The sequence below is a fragment of the Dipodomys spectabilis genome, unplaced genomic scaffold (genome assembly GCF_019054845.1).
Source record: "Dipodomys spectabilis isolate Male_0828 unplaced genomic scaffold, ASM1905484v1 ptg000034l, whole genome shotgun sequence".
Taxonomy (NCBI): domain Eukaryota; kingdom Metazoa; phylum Chordata; class Mammalia; order Rodentia; family Heteromyidae; genus Dipodomys; species Dipodomys spectabilis.
In genome coordinates, this window is record NW_024870711.1 from 6,863,708 (window position 1) to 6,884,287 (window position 20,580).

Below are 20,580 nucleotides of genomic sequence, written 5' to 3' on the forward strand. Positions count from 1 at the left end.
CTCATAAACACTGGCTGCCGAAGCCAATTAAATGAATAGTAAAATGAGTGGCTAACAAGACACTTTGCTCTGTAAATTTCAATAAGCCAGAGGCAGGATAGTATGTAAGAATGATGAGGAAGGGGAATGCCTTTCCAAAGTGCATTTTGAGCCCCTGCCTTGAGAACACAGTTAAAAACAGAAAGGGCACGGCGACCCCATAGATGGTGTTTGTATGATTGTAGCAGAGAGTTCAGCACTCTGGCATTCGCTTGAGTGTTTCAAAGTTATAATCTAGGTTGTTATAAAACCAAATTTTCTTTCAGTGAGTAGTTCAAGATTATCTCTGAGTAAAAAGAAAGCACACAGGTGTTGGAGGTGTGGCTCAGTTGGTAGAGTGTAAACCAATATGCCAATAAGGAAGCGATTTTCATCGCCGTATAGCCAGGGTAACTGAGTATACAAATCATATTTCTAACATCTCTTGTTTTCCAGTGTGCGTTCTGTCCCTTCGGCATGTCTTATTTGCGTATTTGCTATTTGACCTTCTAACATTAAACAAAGATCTAAATGTTAGTTAGAATGGAAGGCCCTCTCCTCTAGATATCTCGTAAATTGGCACAATGGCTAAAATATTTTACAACAAAAGTGAAGCAAACATGAAGTAAACTCGAATCTAAAAAGGACTCGTGTCAACATCTATATTGTTTTCTTTTCTGAAAGACTGTCTTTAAATGTTAAGTGCTAAAGGTGTTTGGTATTGTAGGTAACATTGCCAATAGTGGAATTGTCCTTTTGATATTGATTTCAACAATGTTCTATTAATTTATTTGATACAAAATGATCGTTTTGCCTACCATGTGTAAGACAGAAGTCTGGATTGCAGGAATAGAGACAATACACAGTTGAGCTCTACTTAACGTGGTTTACATGTAATAAGAGAATAAGACAAGTGTGTAAAATCTTAGAATGCCACACTCCTAAAGGTACTTGATACAATGAAGTCCTCACAGTTAATTCGTTCTAGTCAAAATAGAGTTGCGAAGGTAGTTGTTCAAAATGAGCGATAGGGTTTAATCAGGAAAAGTGTTAAGTGGGAAAAGGCTCTGATTATAGAAAGCAGCTCAAGGAACGGCCTGAATGAACATAAAACAATTAGGAGAAGACAGTGGGGTGACATGGTAGGGTGACAGTTAGTGACTAAGAGATATGAGGCTTTTCTTGTTCATGGTGGCTGTGGAAGCTAGGATGAGTTTTATTATGTTTGATGGAATCAGACCTTGGGGATGCCTTTTAAATATTCATGAAAACTGCTTTTAGAATATTTTATGTGTAGCTCAATGGCAAAGCACTTGCTTCGCAAGTACATTATCCTGGGTTTGATCCCCAAGACTTCACAAAAGAAAAGACAGAAAAACATAGTGAAAGAATGTTTTATGTGATCTAGTCTCGGATATTTTTTTCTGAGGCTTTGTAGGCTTCATCGGAATAATGGGAAACAAGAATTTGAATGCCTAATTAAGACAGATATAATGGCAGGAGAGAAAGGTAATGGAATCAAAGGCATCTGCCAGGGATGGCGTATGTGGAAAAGGAGCACAGACCCCTTGACTCTTCAGCTGTTTTATTGGAGCATTGAACAGCTCACAGGACCACGGAGTCAGGCTTCTTTTGTGTAGAGATCTCATCTATCTGAGCTGACCCACTTCTAGCTGTCACCTGAAGAAATCTGGGGTGCCGCACTGAGCTTACATTTTCACTCTATTTGTTGTTATTCATAAATACCCAAAGAGTCTGGGTGTTGACAGGAAAATACGGAGCAACAGGATAGCAGAATATAATACTGGTTTCCTACAAGGATGCATCTTCTACATCAGATTTTCTCAACAATATTTCCTTTACATTGTTTGTGTTGTGGTTGTTAAACAGCAGGGTGTGGTGGCTCACAAACTTAATCCTAGCTGAGATAGGGAGGTTCACAGTTCAAGTCCAGCCCCGGGAGAAAAGTTTGCAAGACTCCATCTTAACCCCTAGAAAGCTGGTGTGGTGGCACAAGTCTGTCATTAATAGGGGAGTAGCACCACAGCTAGTACAGACAGAATACAGACGCTAATCAAAATAATGAGAACAAAATGCATGGGCTAGGAGCGAGGCTCAAGTGGTAGAGTACCTGAGTTACAACAAAACAGTAACAAGTAGTTGTTGATTAACTATTCTAGGGACTGGGTAAGTAGACCCTCATCTCAGAAGTCAGTTGAATATCTCTTCTACCTTAGCATAAACTGTGTGCCACAGAGAAGGGATGGAGTGCTGCACAGGTCGGGCTAATCTTGAGGGACAAAAACATCTGGTTCCACACCCCGGAAGCCTCTTTGGTGAAATTCACCTTAGGAGATCATGTCTCGATTTTATGATGGAAGAATGAGACAGCCATGCTGTATTCTGCAGGCTCAGGGATGAGAACTTGTGATGAAACCCGAAATGTCTCCGTGATTCCACAAACGTCATGCAAGTGCGGTGGGGACCCACGAGTTCCCGAAGACGCATGCCCTTTGTGTGCAAAAAATAATGGACATTTTGACCTTCTGTGAATCTTTATTGAATTTGGTGTTGTTTTCCATGACACTGACAATTTTGTCAATGAAAGGATACAGCATAGGCATTGCGTAGTAGCAATGGTCGCTTTGCGTGTTCATATATTCTAGGATTCTGCTCCTTGACATGAAGTCCACTGTGTGCTATCTATGGAGCTGAGAATCATTGATCATAGTTTGTGTTTGCTTCACAGAGACAATTTAACACACTCATCTGATACTGTGACATTGTAGAACACAACTTGTGACAAGCACAAAGGAATGCAGTGTTCAGATTTCCGTCACGCGATTCCATTTTGAGCACTTGCATCCGCCGAAGAGAGTTTCATACTTCCTCTGCACGTATGATGACATTTGTTTCATAATTTCACAGCTAAATCTAGTTTAGTTGCTGGGACCAGTGGCTCCTGCCTACAATCCCAGTTACTCAGGAGGCTGAGATCCTGAAGAATCACAGTTTGAGGCCAGCCTTGGCAGAAACCTCTGAGAGACTCCATCTCCAAAATAACCAGCAAACAACAACAACAACAACAACAACAAAACAACAAAATAGGCTAGAGAAGTGGCCCACATGGTAGAGCACTGGCCAAGCAAGCAAGCCAGACAAGCATGAGGAAAGAACTGGTATAAACCTGGGTACCCGCAACAACACAATACAAACCCTAAATGTGCTTTAAGATGCAGGAAGTCATTTGTGATACCTAATATTATCTAATATTTAATTTAATATTTAAGACTATGATATAATCTTTGACATTCATTGTTATCATCGGATAACTCTAAATGATCAATATTGGCATTTTTCTGACATACTGTCTCTCTTTTCTTCCTGAAAACCCAGAAGCCACTCACGGGTTACAATCGTGAGTCAGAGCATCCGATCCTCGTTGGGTCTGTTTAGCTAGGAGTTGGCTCTCCCTGTAGACATCCTAGTGACTCACCTTGACTTCTGGGGGTCTGTCTTTCTTGGTTTCAAGTTTTCTGCCAGCCACTTTCTCAGTTCTCTGCAGTCAACACAAAAGACGAAATAGAGTCTACACAGTGCCAGAATGTTTCTTTACACTCAAGAAAATGACAACAACAACAAATGACAACAAACAAAACTTTACCCTCACAAGACCTCACCCCTCAAATAATTGTGTCCTAATTAGCAGAGAGAGAATATATGGGGCTCAGTGGGGGATAAGCTCCTATTCTATTCTAGTCATTTCTCCAAATTTTATATCATTTATAAAATATTAGTATTTACAACTCCCCAAGTCAAGCTATGAGTGTAATGCTTATTGATCAATGTCACTCTTGTATATCATTCTCACCCATTTTCCTCTTCTCATCCCTTCCTTCAAGTTGCATAGTTTCATCTTAGCACAGTGCTCACTGAATATAATGATTGCATTTTCTCAAATATTCTGTCTGGACCCCTATTTTACTTTAGTTGGGAATGTTGTATCTTACTTAGAAAACATAATGTAAACATAGTCTTCAAAATTCCTTCTCTGTGTTTCTTGGACATTTAGTGCTCAACATTTTATTAAATGGAAGTCACAAATTACAAGCATCAGTGATAGGAAAGAAAATATTGTACAGTATGGAGAGAATTGAAACCATACATTCTACTAATTTGTATTGCTCAGTTTGGAAGTTGAAGAAAATATTACTTTTGGATGATGTAGTTTCTATACTCAAATACAAGTGGGAAAACTCCGGTATATCTAAAATCGTTCAGTTGGCATACACTAGAGGTGTCAGTTAAGAACAATGTATCAGTGTTAATTTCATGACTTTTCTGACTGTACTGCTAGTATGTAGGATGTTATCATTCATTTGTAAGGGAAAAGATACAGATGAACTCTGGATTATTTTTTTTACAATTGCTTTGTTACTCTAAAATTGTTTAAAAATAAAAGTTAAGGTAAAAAAATATGTCACATTTATAAGATAGCCCGGTGATTAAATGTCCCCATATTCTCCTTCTATATGTGTACAAATATTGCATGTAAAGATTCAAAGCAGTTCAAAAATTTGTATTTACATTAACTGCTGATTCATTTTCTTTGGGCAGGCATGACATTTGAACTCAGAGCCTTTGAACTCATGGAGTCAGTCTTGTTATTCATGCATGCTTGGCTGCTGCTTTATCATTTGAGTCACACATCTAGCCCTGCTTTTGCTGGCTAATTTGAGATGGAGTCTCTCGGACTTACTATTTTTTTTTTGCTTCTGCAAAAAAGCCTCCTGAGTATGTAGGATTAGAAATGTAAGCCGCCAGAGTCTGAGGGCTTGGAAATTCTTGATAAATATAAAATTGAAGACAAATTCCTAAGCTATATAAGAAAGAATCCTAATGTATAAATATCTGTCTGAAACTTCAATAGATCATTTGGAGGAAGAAATGACAACAGAGCATTAATATCAAAACTAAGTAAATAAGATGATAGGAGCAGAATGTGTGTTTGCTTATAGATTATGAAAGTCTTTACTAAATCTAAATAGCTCTGGAAAACGCATTAGGAGGAACAGGTTTCATCTACTGACTCAATTTCTTTTTCAGGTTTATACAGAAGAATTTTTAATTTTATTTTTATAATTGAAATATTTTTAAATATTTATAATAATGCTTACAAATAGGTATTAGTATAAGGTTTCATATAGTATTTGGTTTATGCATACAGTATCTTTTTTACTACTGTAAGTTCTATTTCATTTTATTTTTATGTTCTCTCAAGGTACTACCACATTTTGCCATGGATGGTTCCAGGGGACATTTTCCAAAGACTTGTTCACTAAAGAGACCTGAATAGTTCCATTTTACTCTTCTAGTAACTTCATAATAATTAAGGCTTGATTTCTTTTATTCCTTCCTTCTTTCTCTTCCTTCTTTCTTTCTTCTCTTCCCTTCCATTTCCCTCCCTCCCTCCCTCCCACCCTTCATCCCTCCCACCCTTCCTCCCTCCCACCCTTCCTTCCTTCCTTCCCTCCTTCCTTCCTTCCTTCCTCCCTCCCTCCCTCCCTCCCTCCCTTCCTTTCTTCCTTCCTGTTCCTCCCTCCTTTATCCATTCCTTCTGTTCTTCCTTCTTTCCACACTTAATTCAAAAGCACGGATTCAAAATAGGCCCTAATTCATTTTTCTTTGTGCATAATTGGCTAACAAAATCTATTGCTTATTTACTTGATCCCAGTGATTAAAAATTCATAAAATTATTGCAAACATGCATCATCTATCACATCTAATTACTCCAAGGATTAAAAAAAAGAAAAAGGCTCTGAATCACATTTTACCTCAAGATGTTTAAATTGCAGAACTCACTTATCTTTCATGTACCCTGTCCTCTTTGTCTTGTTTTCCCTACCCCCTGCTTTGTTGAGGAAACTGTTGTAGCCATCTACTTAATGTTTTAAATTATTCAGTTCAGAAAGGAAATAAAAATTTCATATAGTATAGCTCCAGAAATACCCATCACATTGCAAAAGAAAATCTTTCATGATAAAAGAAAGCATTAAAAGTAGGAACTGCAGGATAGATTTTCTGCAAATCAGGAGCTACAAATATTTCCTTCCAGTTTTAACTAAAAGGAACCCAGTGAATGTAAATGTATGGCTCCACTAGAACAAATATATTTGTTCAGCTCAGTCAATTCTGCTAATTTGTTGAAAAGAATCAGTTAAGTGAATCGTTTAGCATCCCATAAACAAAACAAAGGGTGATAATTGTGCAAATGCCTCTTTTCCACTTATTGAGTTGGCAATATGAGAACAAAAGCAACCTCTGTCTATATTTTGGGTGAAGTAATTAAACTTGCATAGATTGAGATTGTAATTTAGAAAGAGTCCTGTTTGGGTAGTATATAAAGTGAAATGAAGAATCAAGAGACTAGATATAGGGAAGAAATCTAAAGAGCTCTCAGGGGAGTGAGGATATAAACACCCAGCATGGTCCTGGCAGCAATGGGAAGTGTTTAGGGGAGAGGGAGGAAGCGCAGATGTGAGTGAGGAAGAGGAAGAGGAAGAAGACCACAGATGTGTATGAAGATCTCAATATGGAGGACAAGGAGGATGGAAGTGTCAGCAAAGATTGTCAGGGAGCAGAGGGAGCAGGTAGGTTTGGGTGTTCAAACAGCAGCCTTCACTCCCTTCCCTTTTGCTTAGTTTGCATCACTCCCTTCCTACTCCATAGATAGTTGAAAACTCTGGAGTAGAAATCAAAATCCCACTTCGTATAAATCTATCACTCAATCACTTACCATTTGGGTTAGAATGACACCTTCTATAAAGAAAGTGAGTGGAGAAGTTAGAGACTTCTAGTAATCCCAATAGACAATAGTATCTCAGGGGTATTTTAATTTGAATTTACCTAATGAGTACTGATGCTGAAAACTCTAGGGGTTGATATTGGAAAGTAAAGTTTGTAAAGACAAAATTCTTAATAAATTTTGGATACTGGAAAACTAGGAGAATTCTGACCAAACATATTTGCAACTTGAGATATTCTATGAATTTTTGAAAATCCCAAATTGAGAGATTACAATCATTGTAATTCACAAGATCACACACTAAAGTTTTGTACATATACATATCTGTCAGCATTCTGTCAGAAACAGGTAACAACTGAAAAGTATTCATCTAGACAGAATTTAGTTGAAGAACAGTTATCCAAAATGTATCCACGTGTAAGGAAACCAAGACATGAGGAGAGGTAAAACCGAATGGCAAGCTCTTATCACACCATGAATAAAAGAGAACAGTGAGAGCTGGGACCATGCTGCCAGGGAGAAATTGAGTGCTGATGGTTTGCACCACTGGACAGAAGTACGCAGCCAACCACAGCAGAAGGAAGCCCAAATAATTCAACCTAGAGAGACAACCACACTTTTACTCATGACATCCAACTTCTCTAGAAACAGAGAATGATGGAAAAAGTATTCTTGTAAAAATGTTTGAAGGTAAGAAAATGTATCTTGTCAAATGTAAGTTAGAAATAGTACATGACAATAAATAATCCATAGACAATTTTAAAATGTTTGATAAAATAATGGAAACATGATCAGAGATCAGACAAATATACAAAACTGAACCATCCTTGACTAAAACAGATAGAAGGAGATGGTGAGCTATGGGAAGTCCTCAGGTGAAGTCAAATAATCATGACAATTGGCCATCTTTCCAGTTGCTGTTTCCCAAGAAAGACCAGATTCAAGCTTCTACAAAAGATGAAAGAGAACAAAGAAGAGGCAGGGAAAGGCACACAGCTGCTTATTTGTAAAGAATTATAGTAGAAGAAAGGAGAAAATTACAACTAGTAAAAAAAAAAGGAGCATAATATATATCTTGTTTCTAACAAGAGATAAAATCAAAATTCATAGTTAAAAATTAGCTTCTGACACCTACATAATGTTATTTATTTTTTCCTCTTTCTCTATCATTAAAGAACTATTACCAGATATTAATCATATTCAAATAGAAAATGGTAGAACATATATATATGTATATATATATACATTATATATGTAAAGGAGTAAAGCCATTGTTAAAATTCAAACAAGACAGGACTTTTGAAGTTAGAGTCATTTTCATCTCACAGGCTAAACCTACCCAAATGGAAAATTTCACATTTTGAAAGACAATTTAAAGATGGTAACATATGTAGCTGTTACTCATTGTCACCCTAAATGCAACTTGATTGTTTTATCACTTGCATATTTATGAAGGCATTTATTTGGATGTTAAAAGATTTATTGCAGGTGTTCTCCAGGGAGTATATTCTCATATTCATTGGCATCAAAGCATATCAAATACCCAAGGAAGCAATGTCTGTGGAGAGTAACCCGAGGGTGATGCACTCACTCCTCCCATTCCCTTCAGACTTCAGACCATTGCTACAGTCAGCCAGTCAGGTTAGGACTATGGAAATCTTGAGCACAATTGTAAATTGTGTTTGCTGAATTGAGTTTTGGCATTTTGTTCATGGGTCTTCATTGAGAAAAGAAACGCCCATCCCCCATGATATTTGTCTCTATCGTACAAAGTGCTCAGTGTTCCCAATGTAGCAAAATTTCTTCGCACTAGGATTTGAGGATTTGAGGAATTTCTTTCTCAGTACAGGAGTATCAGGTTAGTTTAAGCAATAGGTTGGATTTTATTTGCACAGACAAGGTGAGTCTTGCAGTTGGTTGTTGTCTCCCTGTTGTGTGTTTTTTCAGGAAGATTAAAGATGGTTTTTCAGGCACAAATACACCTCAAAGTGTTTATTCCTTAACATTTTTCTTGACATAGTATACAAATAGCTACCTTAATCAAGAAATAAGTTATCTTAAAAACCAAAAACTTCTGGCCAGGCTCCAATGTCTTACATCTTTAATCCTTGCTGTATGAGAGACAGATAAAGAAGACAGAGGCTTGCCACCATCTCAGGCAAAAAGTGGATGAGGTCCCACATCAACCCAGAAGTTGGGTGTGGAGCCATGTGGTCATCATGCCAGCTTTGAAAGAGGTAGGGTCAAAAGGGTTTCAGGCACAGTCCAACCTGGACAAAATATTTACAAGATCCCAACTCAAAAGACTAAGCTTGGTATGGTGGTATGTGTCCACCCCAACTATAGCAGGAAGAACAAAATAGGAAGGTTGTGGCTCAGGCTGGACTGGGTAGAAATCATAACCTTGTCTAAAAAGTAACCAGAGAGAAGGAATGGGGAATGCATTCATAATATTCAATGCATATCCTATGAAATTGAAAAACAATTAAGGAGCAGGGGTAGGGTGGTGGATGGGGGGTGAAGGACAAAGGGGTGACAGGGATCAAATGCATTGTATTCATAAATGGATAGCGGTAACTTTTGTATACAATTTCTTAAACATAACAAAAATATGATTGAACAAAGGTATCAGAGCAAAAAGAGATGGTTTGAGTGGTAGAGCACCCACCTCAAAAGTGCAAAACCATGGGTGCAAGCCCCAGTGCTGCCAGATGAATAAACACATCAGCAGAGTTCTCTCTCCAGTGTCTCCCCACCCTGTCTCCTTGTATAGCTCTGCTGCCATTTCCTCTCTTACCAACTCAGAAATAAGCTCCTAACTAATTCCATCATGGACCAGCTACTGGTTACTTAACTCAGTTTACCACACAGGCCTAATTTTATGAGTTATATAACATATTCTAATTTCCTACTGATTATAAAATAGCCTCCTACTCTTGGAAGGACAAAGATGATTGAGCAATTACTAAACAGAGTGGCCAGGGAAATATGTACAGACTTATTCTGATTGAAAGGAGCCAACAGTGAATCCTTTGCTGCAAATGTCAAGGCAAGGCAATGTGAATCTGTGTCTGAACTGAGAGAATTGGTATCCTTGGGTGATGAGGATGAGAAAGGGACTGGGGCAGAGGTTCAAAAGCACATTTCTGGGCTAATAGAATGTTCTAGATATTGATAGAAGATGGTCATTTCATGGGCAGATGCCTTTCTTAACACTGAGCTATCTATTCACTTAAGATCTTTGCATTTGATTATGTAGATATTTATGTAGCTAGATAGTAGGTTTTAGATAGATAGAAAGATAAGATAAGATAGGATAGATGTTAGAGAAATGGTAGACTTTCTTTTTGTGGTAATCTCAGGCTTGCTAGTCAAGAGCTCTACCGATTGAACTATGACCCCACCCAGACTAACTCTCAACCCCTTTTTTCATCTGGTTGGGGAAGTGGTGTCTCAGTAACTTTTCCTGGGCTGGATTCAATCTTTTTTCCTCCATGTGTGACACTATGTCCATATATATATATATATATATATATATATATATATATATATATAGTGACAATATTCAATACAATGAGTTCTATAATATAAACTAATATTCAATATCATGAATTCTATAGTATAAACACAAAATTTTAAACTTTCATAAGCATCAAACAATACTGCTACACATTTATCAAATCAGTTTTACTTTTCTTTGATGCTACAAATCCCAGTCTCCTGGGCATGAAGGAAAGACTGACTAATGGAAGGTGTGTAGAATGATATCCTGTACATTTTGTGTACGTTCCTCTGGTTTTCTCTTCTGTTTCTGTATGTTCTTGAAGAACACGCACTGATGACAATGAGCTTGACTCCCCGAATGAATATGGGGAGCAGAGCCTCTCTGCTCTGTCCCATCCATACTGACCTCGATGTGAGCCAGGCACAGTCACGTACTGTGCAGGGAATTAATGACATCAAACTACATGTAATGTAATTTGATGTCCTCAATACTGGAAAGGAAAGGAGAGGAGAGAAGGAGACAAAAGTCTAAGATACCTACGTGGAACTAGTGGCTTGTGGAGAAATAAGCTATATGCAGCAATAAAACCATCAGAAAGTCTGGGCCACCTGTGCAGTAAACTGAGAACAGATGAGCAGAAAGGATGATCTTACAGAATTACATTATCATGTGGCCCCATATAAAAGGTAGAGGATGACAGACAGACAGACAGACAGACAGACAGACAACACACACACACACACACACACACACACACACACACAACATCATTAATTTTCTAAGCAAAATTGTTGGTATAATTATTTGTTAATTAACCGATGCCTCGGTAAAATTATTGTAAAATGTATTCATACTGTTATCACAACTAAAGAGATAAAGAATATTCAATTGGTTCACAAATAGTATCTATCCACAGAAATTCCTGCCTCTCCTATGTGGATGGGCTGTTTAACATGTGTGATGCTTTAGAATCTGTACTTTTAGTCAACCAATTCTTGTGAGTATGCTATATATGCCATATTGTCAAACATGGTTCATTAACTATAAGTGGTGAATATGAATATTGCCATGAATAATAGTACGTACATTTTTTGGGAGGAGGAAAGATGAGTACCTGTGCTCAGGTTTGAACAAAGCCAAGGTTCTGTTCCTTGTTTTCCACTCAAAGCTGGTGCTCTACCACTTGGACCACCCCACTACTTCTAGCTTTTTGCTGGTCCATGGAGACAAGAATTTTATAGACTTTTCCTTGCTGTCTGATTTTGGACCACAATCTTCATATCTTCATGAGAAGGTTTTTATTCTTCCTGTCTCCACGGGGAGAAGAATGAGGCTGGGAAACTCACAGGAAGGCTACAAAGTAGAAAATTCCATTTCTCCATTTTTATGTGAGTTGTTTGGAGGAGGGGGGGATAAGATCTGAAAATCTACCAAGAAATACAATTTCACTTCAAGAAAAGTGACTATGATAATCAGAGCTTCACAACATACACATCAAAGTTAGTAACAGGTGTTTCTAATTCAGAAGAGACATAATTTAAGTCCCATCTCTCAGGTGAGAAAACATGCATGAGTTCCTCATTGGTGTTTTTTTTTTTTCCTGCCACAATTTCCCATATTCACAATGTTGTCTTTGATACTAAAAGGCCTTTCTTGGTTTACTTACACAACATCTAAGGGAAGAGTTTAGGTATATTTTTAACCAAGTGAAATATTTCACTAAGATTTTTTAAAAAAATCTCATTAATTTGCAATAGGACATGGTGGACATTCACCGTGGGTATCTTGAAATATGAGGCTTTCTTGAGGTTTACGTATATTTAGCCTCTTCACAAAATATGTTATATTTCTGACACCATAAGGATACTTTTGAAGGGTAATACTTGTTTTTGAATTATGCACAGCTGATGTTTGTTTCCCTTTATGTTTCCCCTAGTTCAATAAATTATGTGCTCCAAGGGTTCATCAGATGCTTTTGCAATATGCACTGGTTTTTAGGTACCGAGTGGCTACAAAGCTTTTGATGAGTATATACTTTTGCATCGTATGTGAGTTGAGATTTACCAATTCAAAGATTATCTCCGGAGGAATGGAGGTGGCACTCAGGGAAAGAGCAGCTGCCTAGCAGGAATATGGCCCCAGTTTGGTCCCTAGTACCAAAGAAGAAGAAAAGTTCTTTACATCCGCACTAAAAAAGTAACTGTAGCCATATCTAACTGGCCAACAGAATTCAGGCCTGTTCTTCTAATGTGTTTGAGCTCAGAATATTCTGTGCATTTCACATGTTTCTTTTTATTAAAGAAAGAATATGAGACAGAGAACGATGTAGCATGTAAATCTAAACTATGTAGTGCCTATTATATTACAGAATACACTCGCCTCCCTACTGTTTAGCCAGGAGAAATATTTAGTGCAAATGTTAGAAATTTTCAGTTATTAAAACTTTAGCGATGTTTAAATTACTGTAAAAATAACCTTATGAGTGACTTACCATATGTTAAAAAGTTCTAATTCTTCTCTGTTAAGGTCATTTGCAGAATAATAACTGTAACAGTAGCACCACAGGTCTGAGTTGAATATTTTATTATATTACTGTTAAAGCTTCCTACATTACATAAACCAATCAATTAATGAATTAGTCAATTAATTAATCAAGTTAATTCTAGTGAAAATTATCCCTGTGCTAAGTATGTACCCCTCCCAGACATCAGGCACTGGCGAGGAAGTTGGTCTAACTTGGTTTTCTCTTCTTTCAATGAGACATTTTATTTATTTATTTAATTTTATGTTTTGGGTCGGGACTTCAACTCAGGGATTGGGCGCTGTCCCTGAGCTTTTCAGCTAAAGGCTAGTACCCTACCACATCGAGCCACAGCACAACTTTTGGTTTTCTAGTGCTTAATTGGAGATAAGAATCTCATGGACATTCTGCCTAGGCTAGCTTTGAAACTCCATCCTCTTATCTCAGGCTCCTAAGTAGCTAGATTACAGGTATGAGCCACTGGTGCCCAGTGGTATCATTCTGTTTAAGAGACATTCTAATTTCTTCAACTGTTTAATTTTTGATTTAGATTTCCAAAGCTTACAAGCTTGGTTAAAATAAAAATCATCTTCTTTTTAATACCTGCCTGTAAAACTGCAAGGCCATGTGAAAAATAATTCTAATTTTGTAGGCCAAACACAGTTTAGTGATGATCACTTATAAAATGTTGCTGTGATGACATGTCTTCCTTTTCTTTTATGTAAATAGTTTATTTTTGTTTATTTATTTTTGTTTGTTGTGGGGCTTGAACTCAGGGCCTAGGCACTGAGCCTCTTTGTGCTCAAGGCTAGTGCAATACCACTTGAACCACAACACCATTTCCCCTCCCCCTACTTTTTTTTTTTTTTTAGTAAACAATTCCATTCAAGCTTTTTAGTGACTTACATCAAAGCTACAGAAGTGGTAGGCCTGGCATTGAGTATAAGGGAAACGACTAACAGGGAAACTACTCTTTTTATCAAAATATGTGGAAAATAAAAATGAAGAGAGAAATTAAAGATGCTCGTAAAAGGGATCGTGAATCAAATGTAGGGCCAAAATGTGGTATGCTTAGTAGTACCAATAAAACTTTAAATTTGACATTCAAATATGTAATACACAATATAAAAAAAAGAAAATGTACCTAGATGAAAAAACCCCTCATATTTCAAGTAGAAATTTACTAGATTTTGCTAAACATAATCTGCAGGTCCATATGTTTCCTGAAGATGACATATTTCATTCTTTTTTATGACTAAATAATACTCTATCGTGTGTGTGTGTGTGTGTGTGTGTGTGTGTGTGTGTGTGTATTTCTTTGATTTTTCTTTCTTTAATTATATGCTGTAGGTATAAATTCAGCTGTTGTGAATAATGCAACAATGATCGTGAGTGTGTAGATATCTCCATTAAGTGTTGTCTTTCATTCCTTCTGATATATGGTCAGGAACATCAGAGCAGGATTATATAGTAATTTTATTTTCACTTTTTGGAGGAACCTTCTCATTTCTATATTTGCTACACTATGTTTTTAAAATGTATCTTACGTGTAATTAAGACTGAAATGCTCAATATGCATACTTCTCCATTCCTATTACAGTTTTGCTGAACCCACAGAATGAAATATATCCTCAGACAGTAACACATTATTTTAAATATGCATACCTTTAGCATTGCATTGCTGAAGTACATAAAGACCAAGGTACAGATAACCTGATATACTTTACATTCCTGCCAACAGTTTATTAGGTTTACTTTTCCCACGGCTCAAAATCAATTGTTGTTGTTTTTTGTTAAATTTTTATTGTGAAAATACCGTACAGAGGGGTTACAATTACATGGGCAAGATAATGAGTACATTTCTTATCAAGCATTGTTGCCTCCTCCTTTGTTTCCCCGTTTGTGTTTTTGTGACAATAACCCTTGTATCTGGGCTCATATGGAATCTCAAGTTCATTTTCAATTGTATTTCTCTAATGGCTAAGAATGTTGAAAATATTTTCATGTACTACATGGCCATTGGTAGTCTTTTGAGAACTATTTAATTCATTGATCCATGGATCTGTTTTTGGTGTTTTATTTTTGAGATACTTACATAATCTTGCTAATCATTTGATTGAATACCTGGAGATGATGTCATTCTACAGGGTGTCTCTTCACTTAGGTAATTGTTTGCTTTGCTGTGCAGAATTGAATGCAATCCTATTTGACAATTCTAACATCCTGAGCCAATGGCGTCCTATTCAGGAAGTCCTGGGCTATATGTGCATCTCCAAGTGTTTCCCTATAGTTGCTTCTGTTTCAAGTTTCACATGGAGGCCTTTCACCCGTTCTGAGCTGACCCAAGGCTGCTCTTCAGCTCTCTCTCACATACCACTCTTGCTCTCACCACTGTCAATCACCCTGCTCCTTAGAAATGCTTGTCAGCAGACTTTTCCATCTGTCCTCATTCTGTATTTTATAGCACGTTATACTCTACCGGTCTGCTAACTTCCCTATACTTAGGAAAGGAGACTTTTATGCCTTCAACAAAAATTAAAAAATGTTTGATTTACATATAATTATATATAAATATATAAAATGATGTTTTTTCATCTCTCTATATAGATCTATCTGCCTATCTATTTGTCTGTCTGTCTATAATTTCTTGCTTTAAACTCCCTGGGGGATTTTCTTCCAGCATTCTTAAAATGAAATGCACAGCATTATCACCTTCTAGTTCTTTTCAAATTAAAGCCACAGCTTCATTATGGCTTCCTGGCCCTCTTTTCTTAGGCTTCCTTCTACCTCTTTGTCTTCTCTCCACTTTCTTCTTCTCTCTGCTCCAGCAATATTGTCTCCTTGTCTGTCTTTAATACTTGAAGAGGATGCTCAGGGCCTTTGCCTTTTTGTGTTCTTTGTGTATGATTTGTATATGTATGTGATTCTGTATGTGTTTCCATATGTTGTATGCAATGACATGTTCATATGTATGCACATACAAAACAGTGTCTATCCATAGTAACATATTCATGGATTTTTGTGTTATTATCTTCCCCACTCTGCACTTTTATTGAAATGCCATGGGAACAAAGCTGCCTCCATCTTGCTGGTTATTGTAGGTCCAGTGATCTGAACATTATATGTTGACATATCTCCTGTGTACTTGAGGGAAGCGGTGAATGGATGAATGGAAGCATGCCTCAGTAGTTGGGGCACAATTGCTACAACAGAATCTCAGTGAATGACGTGTCCCCTCTCCCATTGGTCACGTCTGCCTCTCTACAATCAAGTGGTGAAGAATGGAGTCTTAGAGTGAGTTTTTTTTTTTAACAAAAATCTAGATGCTGATACTAAAAGAAAGAGGACAGGTTAGTGAACATGGGGAGAAGATATACTCACTGCATCTCTCTCTTTCCTTTCCACTGTTGTAAATGCCTGTACCCCAGTAATGAGTGGACTGGCTCCTCTCTTCCTTTCCATTGCCTTTTGCAAAAGGGGATTAGTTCGTATTTCAAATGATTACGTTGATTTCTTTTTTTTTCTTTGACTGTGCCATGATATTTTCCTTCAATCCTTCCTTGCTTATCTTCTCTCTTGAATAGGTTCCCCCAACCCAGACCCTCATGAACATGACTTCATGCTTTTAGTCATTTACATACAAAGGCATGCTGAAATATTTCCTCCCTAGTCAGAAATTGTGAAAGTAACTGTAATTTTTCAAATTAGTCACGTACTTCCGTTGGATATTTGTCGTATTTATTTATTCCTGAACAAAGTTTGGTGCCTGTTTGAGGAGTATTCCACAACTTCAGTTCGAAAACAGATTTTTACAAATAAGCTACCCAAGTTTTTCTGGCGGTGAAGTATGGGGGAAAGGAATTAAAAACAAATAATGAGGTTTAGAGAAGTTCCCCAAACACAGCTAAACAGAAATACCACAAGAATTGGAGGGCGCATCTGGAATCTTAGATTTGAGTTTTTATTTTTGTGTTAAGCTAGGCTTTTTCTCCAGTCTCCTGCTCTCTTTTGCTTTGTCTCACCCTGTGCTCTTCAGTGGGTGAGCTCTTATTCACTTCATCTGGCACTCACAAAATTCCAAATACTAACTGGATTGTGCATACCCATAGTTCTTTTAAAGCCTGACTTTTGCAATGTCTTTTCAAATGTTGTTAGGCCTCAGATGATTGTAAAAGTCTCAGAGACAGAGTTCTGAAAGGAGTTTTGTTGTTATTGCTGGTATTGTTGTTAATGTTCTGGAACAGCTTCATGCTAAGAATTCATCTTGAATGGAAGATTCAGAACTTTTATTACTTGGGAGAATCAATTTTACATTTGTCTCTATACAATCATTCAGGTAATTTTGTGCCGGGATTCTCGTTGTTTCACTATTTGAACTCAGGAAACCTAATAGAAAGAGATATTAAAAATACAAATAGGATAATTAATTAGATTTGTGGATTCTTTGGGAAACTAGGAATTGGCTAGAGAGCAACCTGCAAAGGAAGGGGGAAAGTCTTTCTTAATGTTTTCATTGTTAAACTTTTGTCCACAACATGCAAAATGATGGCAGTATTAAAATTCAAGAACTACTACTCAAGTAGTTTGTCGCAGAAGGGATTGAAGAAAGGATTCTGAAAGGGGTGGGTGAGAAAACCAAGGCCTCAACAATGCTCACTAAACATTTCGTTTTTCATAGCACAGAATTGTATGTGGGCCAGCTGATGTATTATCCATGATGCAGATTGTTGGAACCATATAACTATTACCTATGATGTATTTTGAGTCTAGAGGAATTATTCCAACACATTACCTATAGTTACTAGTTGTGTGTGTACGTGTGCATGTTTGCTTTACTTCTTAATATAGCCTCACTAGTCACAAATTTATTATCCTCGTACCTCAGACTCTCCAGTACTGGGATTATAAATGGGCACTAGCACACCCAACTTAATTATTCGGTCTTTTAAGTAAGACTAGGGAAGGCAGGTTGGACAACAAACTTTATATTGCAAATGTGCTATTTCTGATATTTGTGTGATCCTAAAGCAGAATTTCTAGTTCAATACTACCCTGTGCTTTTTATTAAGAATATCTTTCTTTGCATACTAGTCATGTTTTACCTCTAAAATTATTATAAAAGTTATTTTTATTTTAATAATAAAATTCCTGGTGTTCTATAAAAGCAAATTTAATTGCTTAAAGTTGATAGTATCATAGCTTATCATAATATCCTACTTAGATGAATTTTTTATTAAAATTATTTTTTACACTTTTAAGTCTTTTTTCTATGCTTAAGAGATCAAATGCAATGATCTTCATGAATACTATGATTTCATGGAGAATATTGCTTTAAAAAACTCACTCTGCCTAGCACAGGGAAAGCTCATGCTCATAGGGAATTTAAAACACTGATATTTAAAATAACACAATTTCTCATTCATGGAATTTGTATCTCCTAAAATAAAATGAGATTATAGTTCAATATAGTCTACCATTAGATTGTGCTCCTTTGGAAGGTTGAATCTGTGGTCCCACACATTGTCCCTACATCCTCGTAGTTCGCTTTGTCATGTATTACATACTAGATATCGGGGCATGTAGATGAATGTTAGCCAAGTTCTGAAAAAAAGCCATTTGTTCCCTACTAAAAAAAACAACAAAGATGTTCTAAAGTCTAAGATTGAGAGAGCATACATCTTTTCATAGAACCTTCTATAATGAGAAAAATGAGATTAGCATGTATCTGGACAAACTAACAAATATATATATAAATATCTATATATAATATATATAGATATCTACAAGATACAGGGTATCAAAAATGCTTTTCTTAAAGCAAAATATACTCTCTTATCAAAACCAAACATTGGCGAGTGCCATAGCTCACTAGTCCTAGCTCCTCAGGAGGCTGAGCTCTAAGGATTGCGGTTCAAAGCCAACCCGGGCAGGAAAGTGTGTGAGACTCTTACCTCCAATAAATCACCAGAAAACTGGAAAGGGCTCAAGTGGTAGAGCGCTAGCCTTGAGCTGAAGAGTGAGGGACAGGGCCCAGGCCCAGAGTTCAGGCCCCACGACCGACAAAGGGAAAAAAGGAAATAAAAGATAGAAAGGCCAATATTGCAACTCAGTTTACACACCTCTGACATAGGAACAGATCCACCTAGACTCACATAGACTCACATAGACGAAGGGCCCTGTGACTACCTCGGCTCAAGGCCCATCAGAGGAGGAGGACTTGGCTTCTCGGTGGTTTAGGGGAGACTTGGGAGGCCGGTCACTGGATAGGAAACTCTGGGTTGATTTTGGCACTTACGGGGTATGGCTGGCTCCGAGGAGTGCGGGTGGCCTTCGTTGTGCTGTTTCCGCGCTGAAGGCGTCCTTTCCTTCTCGTTGGCAGGCGTTCCCCGGAAACGTCAACTCGGACAGCGTGGTGAGGCACGAGCTGCAGCACGCCGTCATCGCCCGCTACGTGCGCATGGTGCCGCTGGACTGGAGCGGCGAGGGCCGCATCGGGCTCCGGATCGAGGTCTACGGCTGCGCCTACTGTGAGCACCCGGGACGCAGACCGGGGAGGGTTTGTCCTGTCCATTGGTGTGGTCATCTGCCTAACCTCCGAACACCAGAGAGAGACAGAGAGACAGAGAGACAGAGAGAGATAGAGACAGAGACAGAGAGATAGAGACAGAGAGAGATAGACAGAGACAGAGACAGAGAGAGACAGAGACAGAGAGAGACAGAAAGACAGAGAGACAGAGAGAGATAGAGAGAGACAGAGATAGAGAGAGACAGAGACAGAGAGATAGAGACAGAGAGAGATAGACAGAGACAGAGACAGAGAGACAGAGAGAGACAGAGACAGAGACAGAGATAGAGACAGACAGAGAGAGAGACAGAGAGACAGAGACAGAGAGACAGAGACAGACAGAGAGACAGAGAGACAGACAGAGACAGAGAGAAAGACAGAGAGAGGGACAGAGAGACAGAGAGAGATAGAGACAGAGAGACAGAGACAGAGAGACAGAGAGACAGACAGAGACAGAGACAGAGACAGAGAGACAGAGAGAGACAGAGACAGAGAGAGACAGAAAGACAGAGAGACAGAGAGATAGAGACAGAGAGACAGAGACAGAGATAGAGACAGAGATAGAGAGAGACAGAGAGACAGAGACAGAGAGACAGACAGAGAGACAGACAGAGACAGACAGACAGACAGAGAGAGGGACAGAGAGACAGAGAGAGATAGAGACAGAGAGACAGAGACAGAGAGACAGAGAGACAGACAGAGACAGAGACAGAGACAGAGAGAGAGACAGAGAGAGAGACAGAGAGACAGAGAGACAGAGACAGAGAGTCAGACACAGAGAAACAGAGACAGAGAGACAGAGACAGAGAGACAGATAGTGAGACAGAGACAGAGACAGACAGAGAGACAGAGACAGAGAGACAGAGAAACAGACAGAGACAGACAGAGAGACAGAGACAGAGAGACAGAGAGGTAGAGACAGAGACAGAGACAGACAGAGACAGAGACAGTGAGACAGAGACAGAGAGATAGAGACAGAGACAGAGAGAGACAGAGACAGAGAGACAGACAGAATGAGAATGTTTTCTTTTATTGTATGTTAAAAATGCATATGGCACTTGAAAGTATGCATAAAAACACCATAGGTGAAGGATTGAAGCACACTGCATTCAGCCCACTACCACAAACAAGTCCAATTGCTTGAAGCCTTACAAACTATGTAGAGA

General features: G+C 38.1%; 1 protein-coding gene across 1 annotated transcript in view; it reads left to right on the forward strand.

The window, feature by feature from the left end:
• Positions 1–20,580, forward strand: part of Cntnap2 (contactin associated protein 2) — a 1,675,080-nt gene that overhangs the window by 638,924 nt on the left and 1,015,576 nt on the right. The window contains exon 4 of the mRNA XM_042677312.1: positions 19,229–19,376. Coding sequence (XP_042533246.1) covers positions 19,229–19,376 — 148 coding nt within the window. The remainder of the gene's footprint in view (positions 1–19,228; positions 19,377–20,580) is intronic.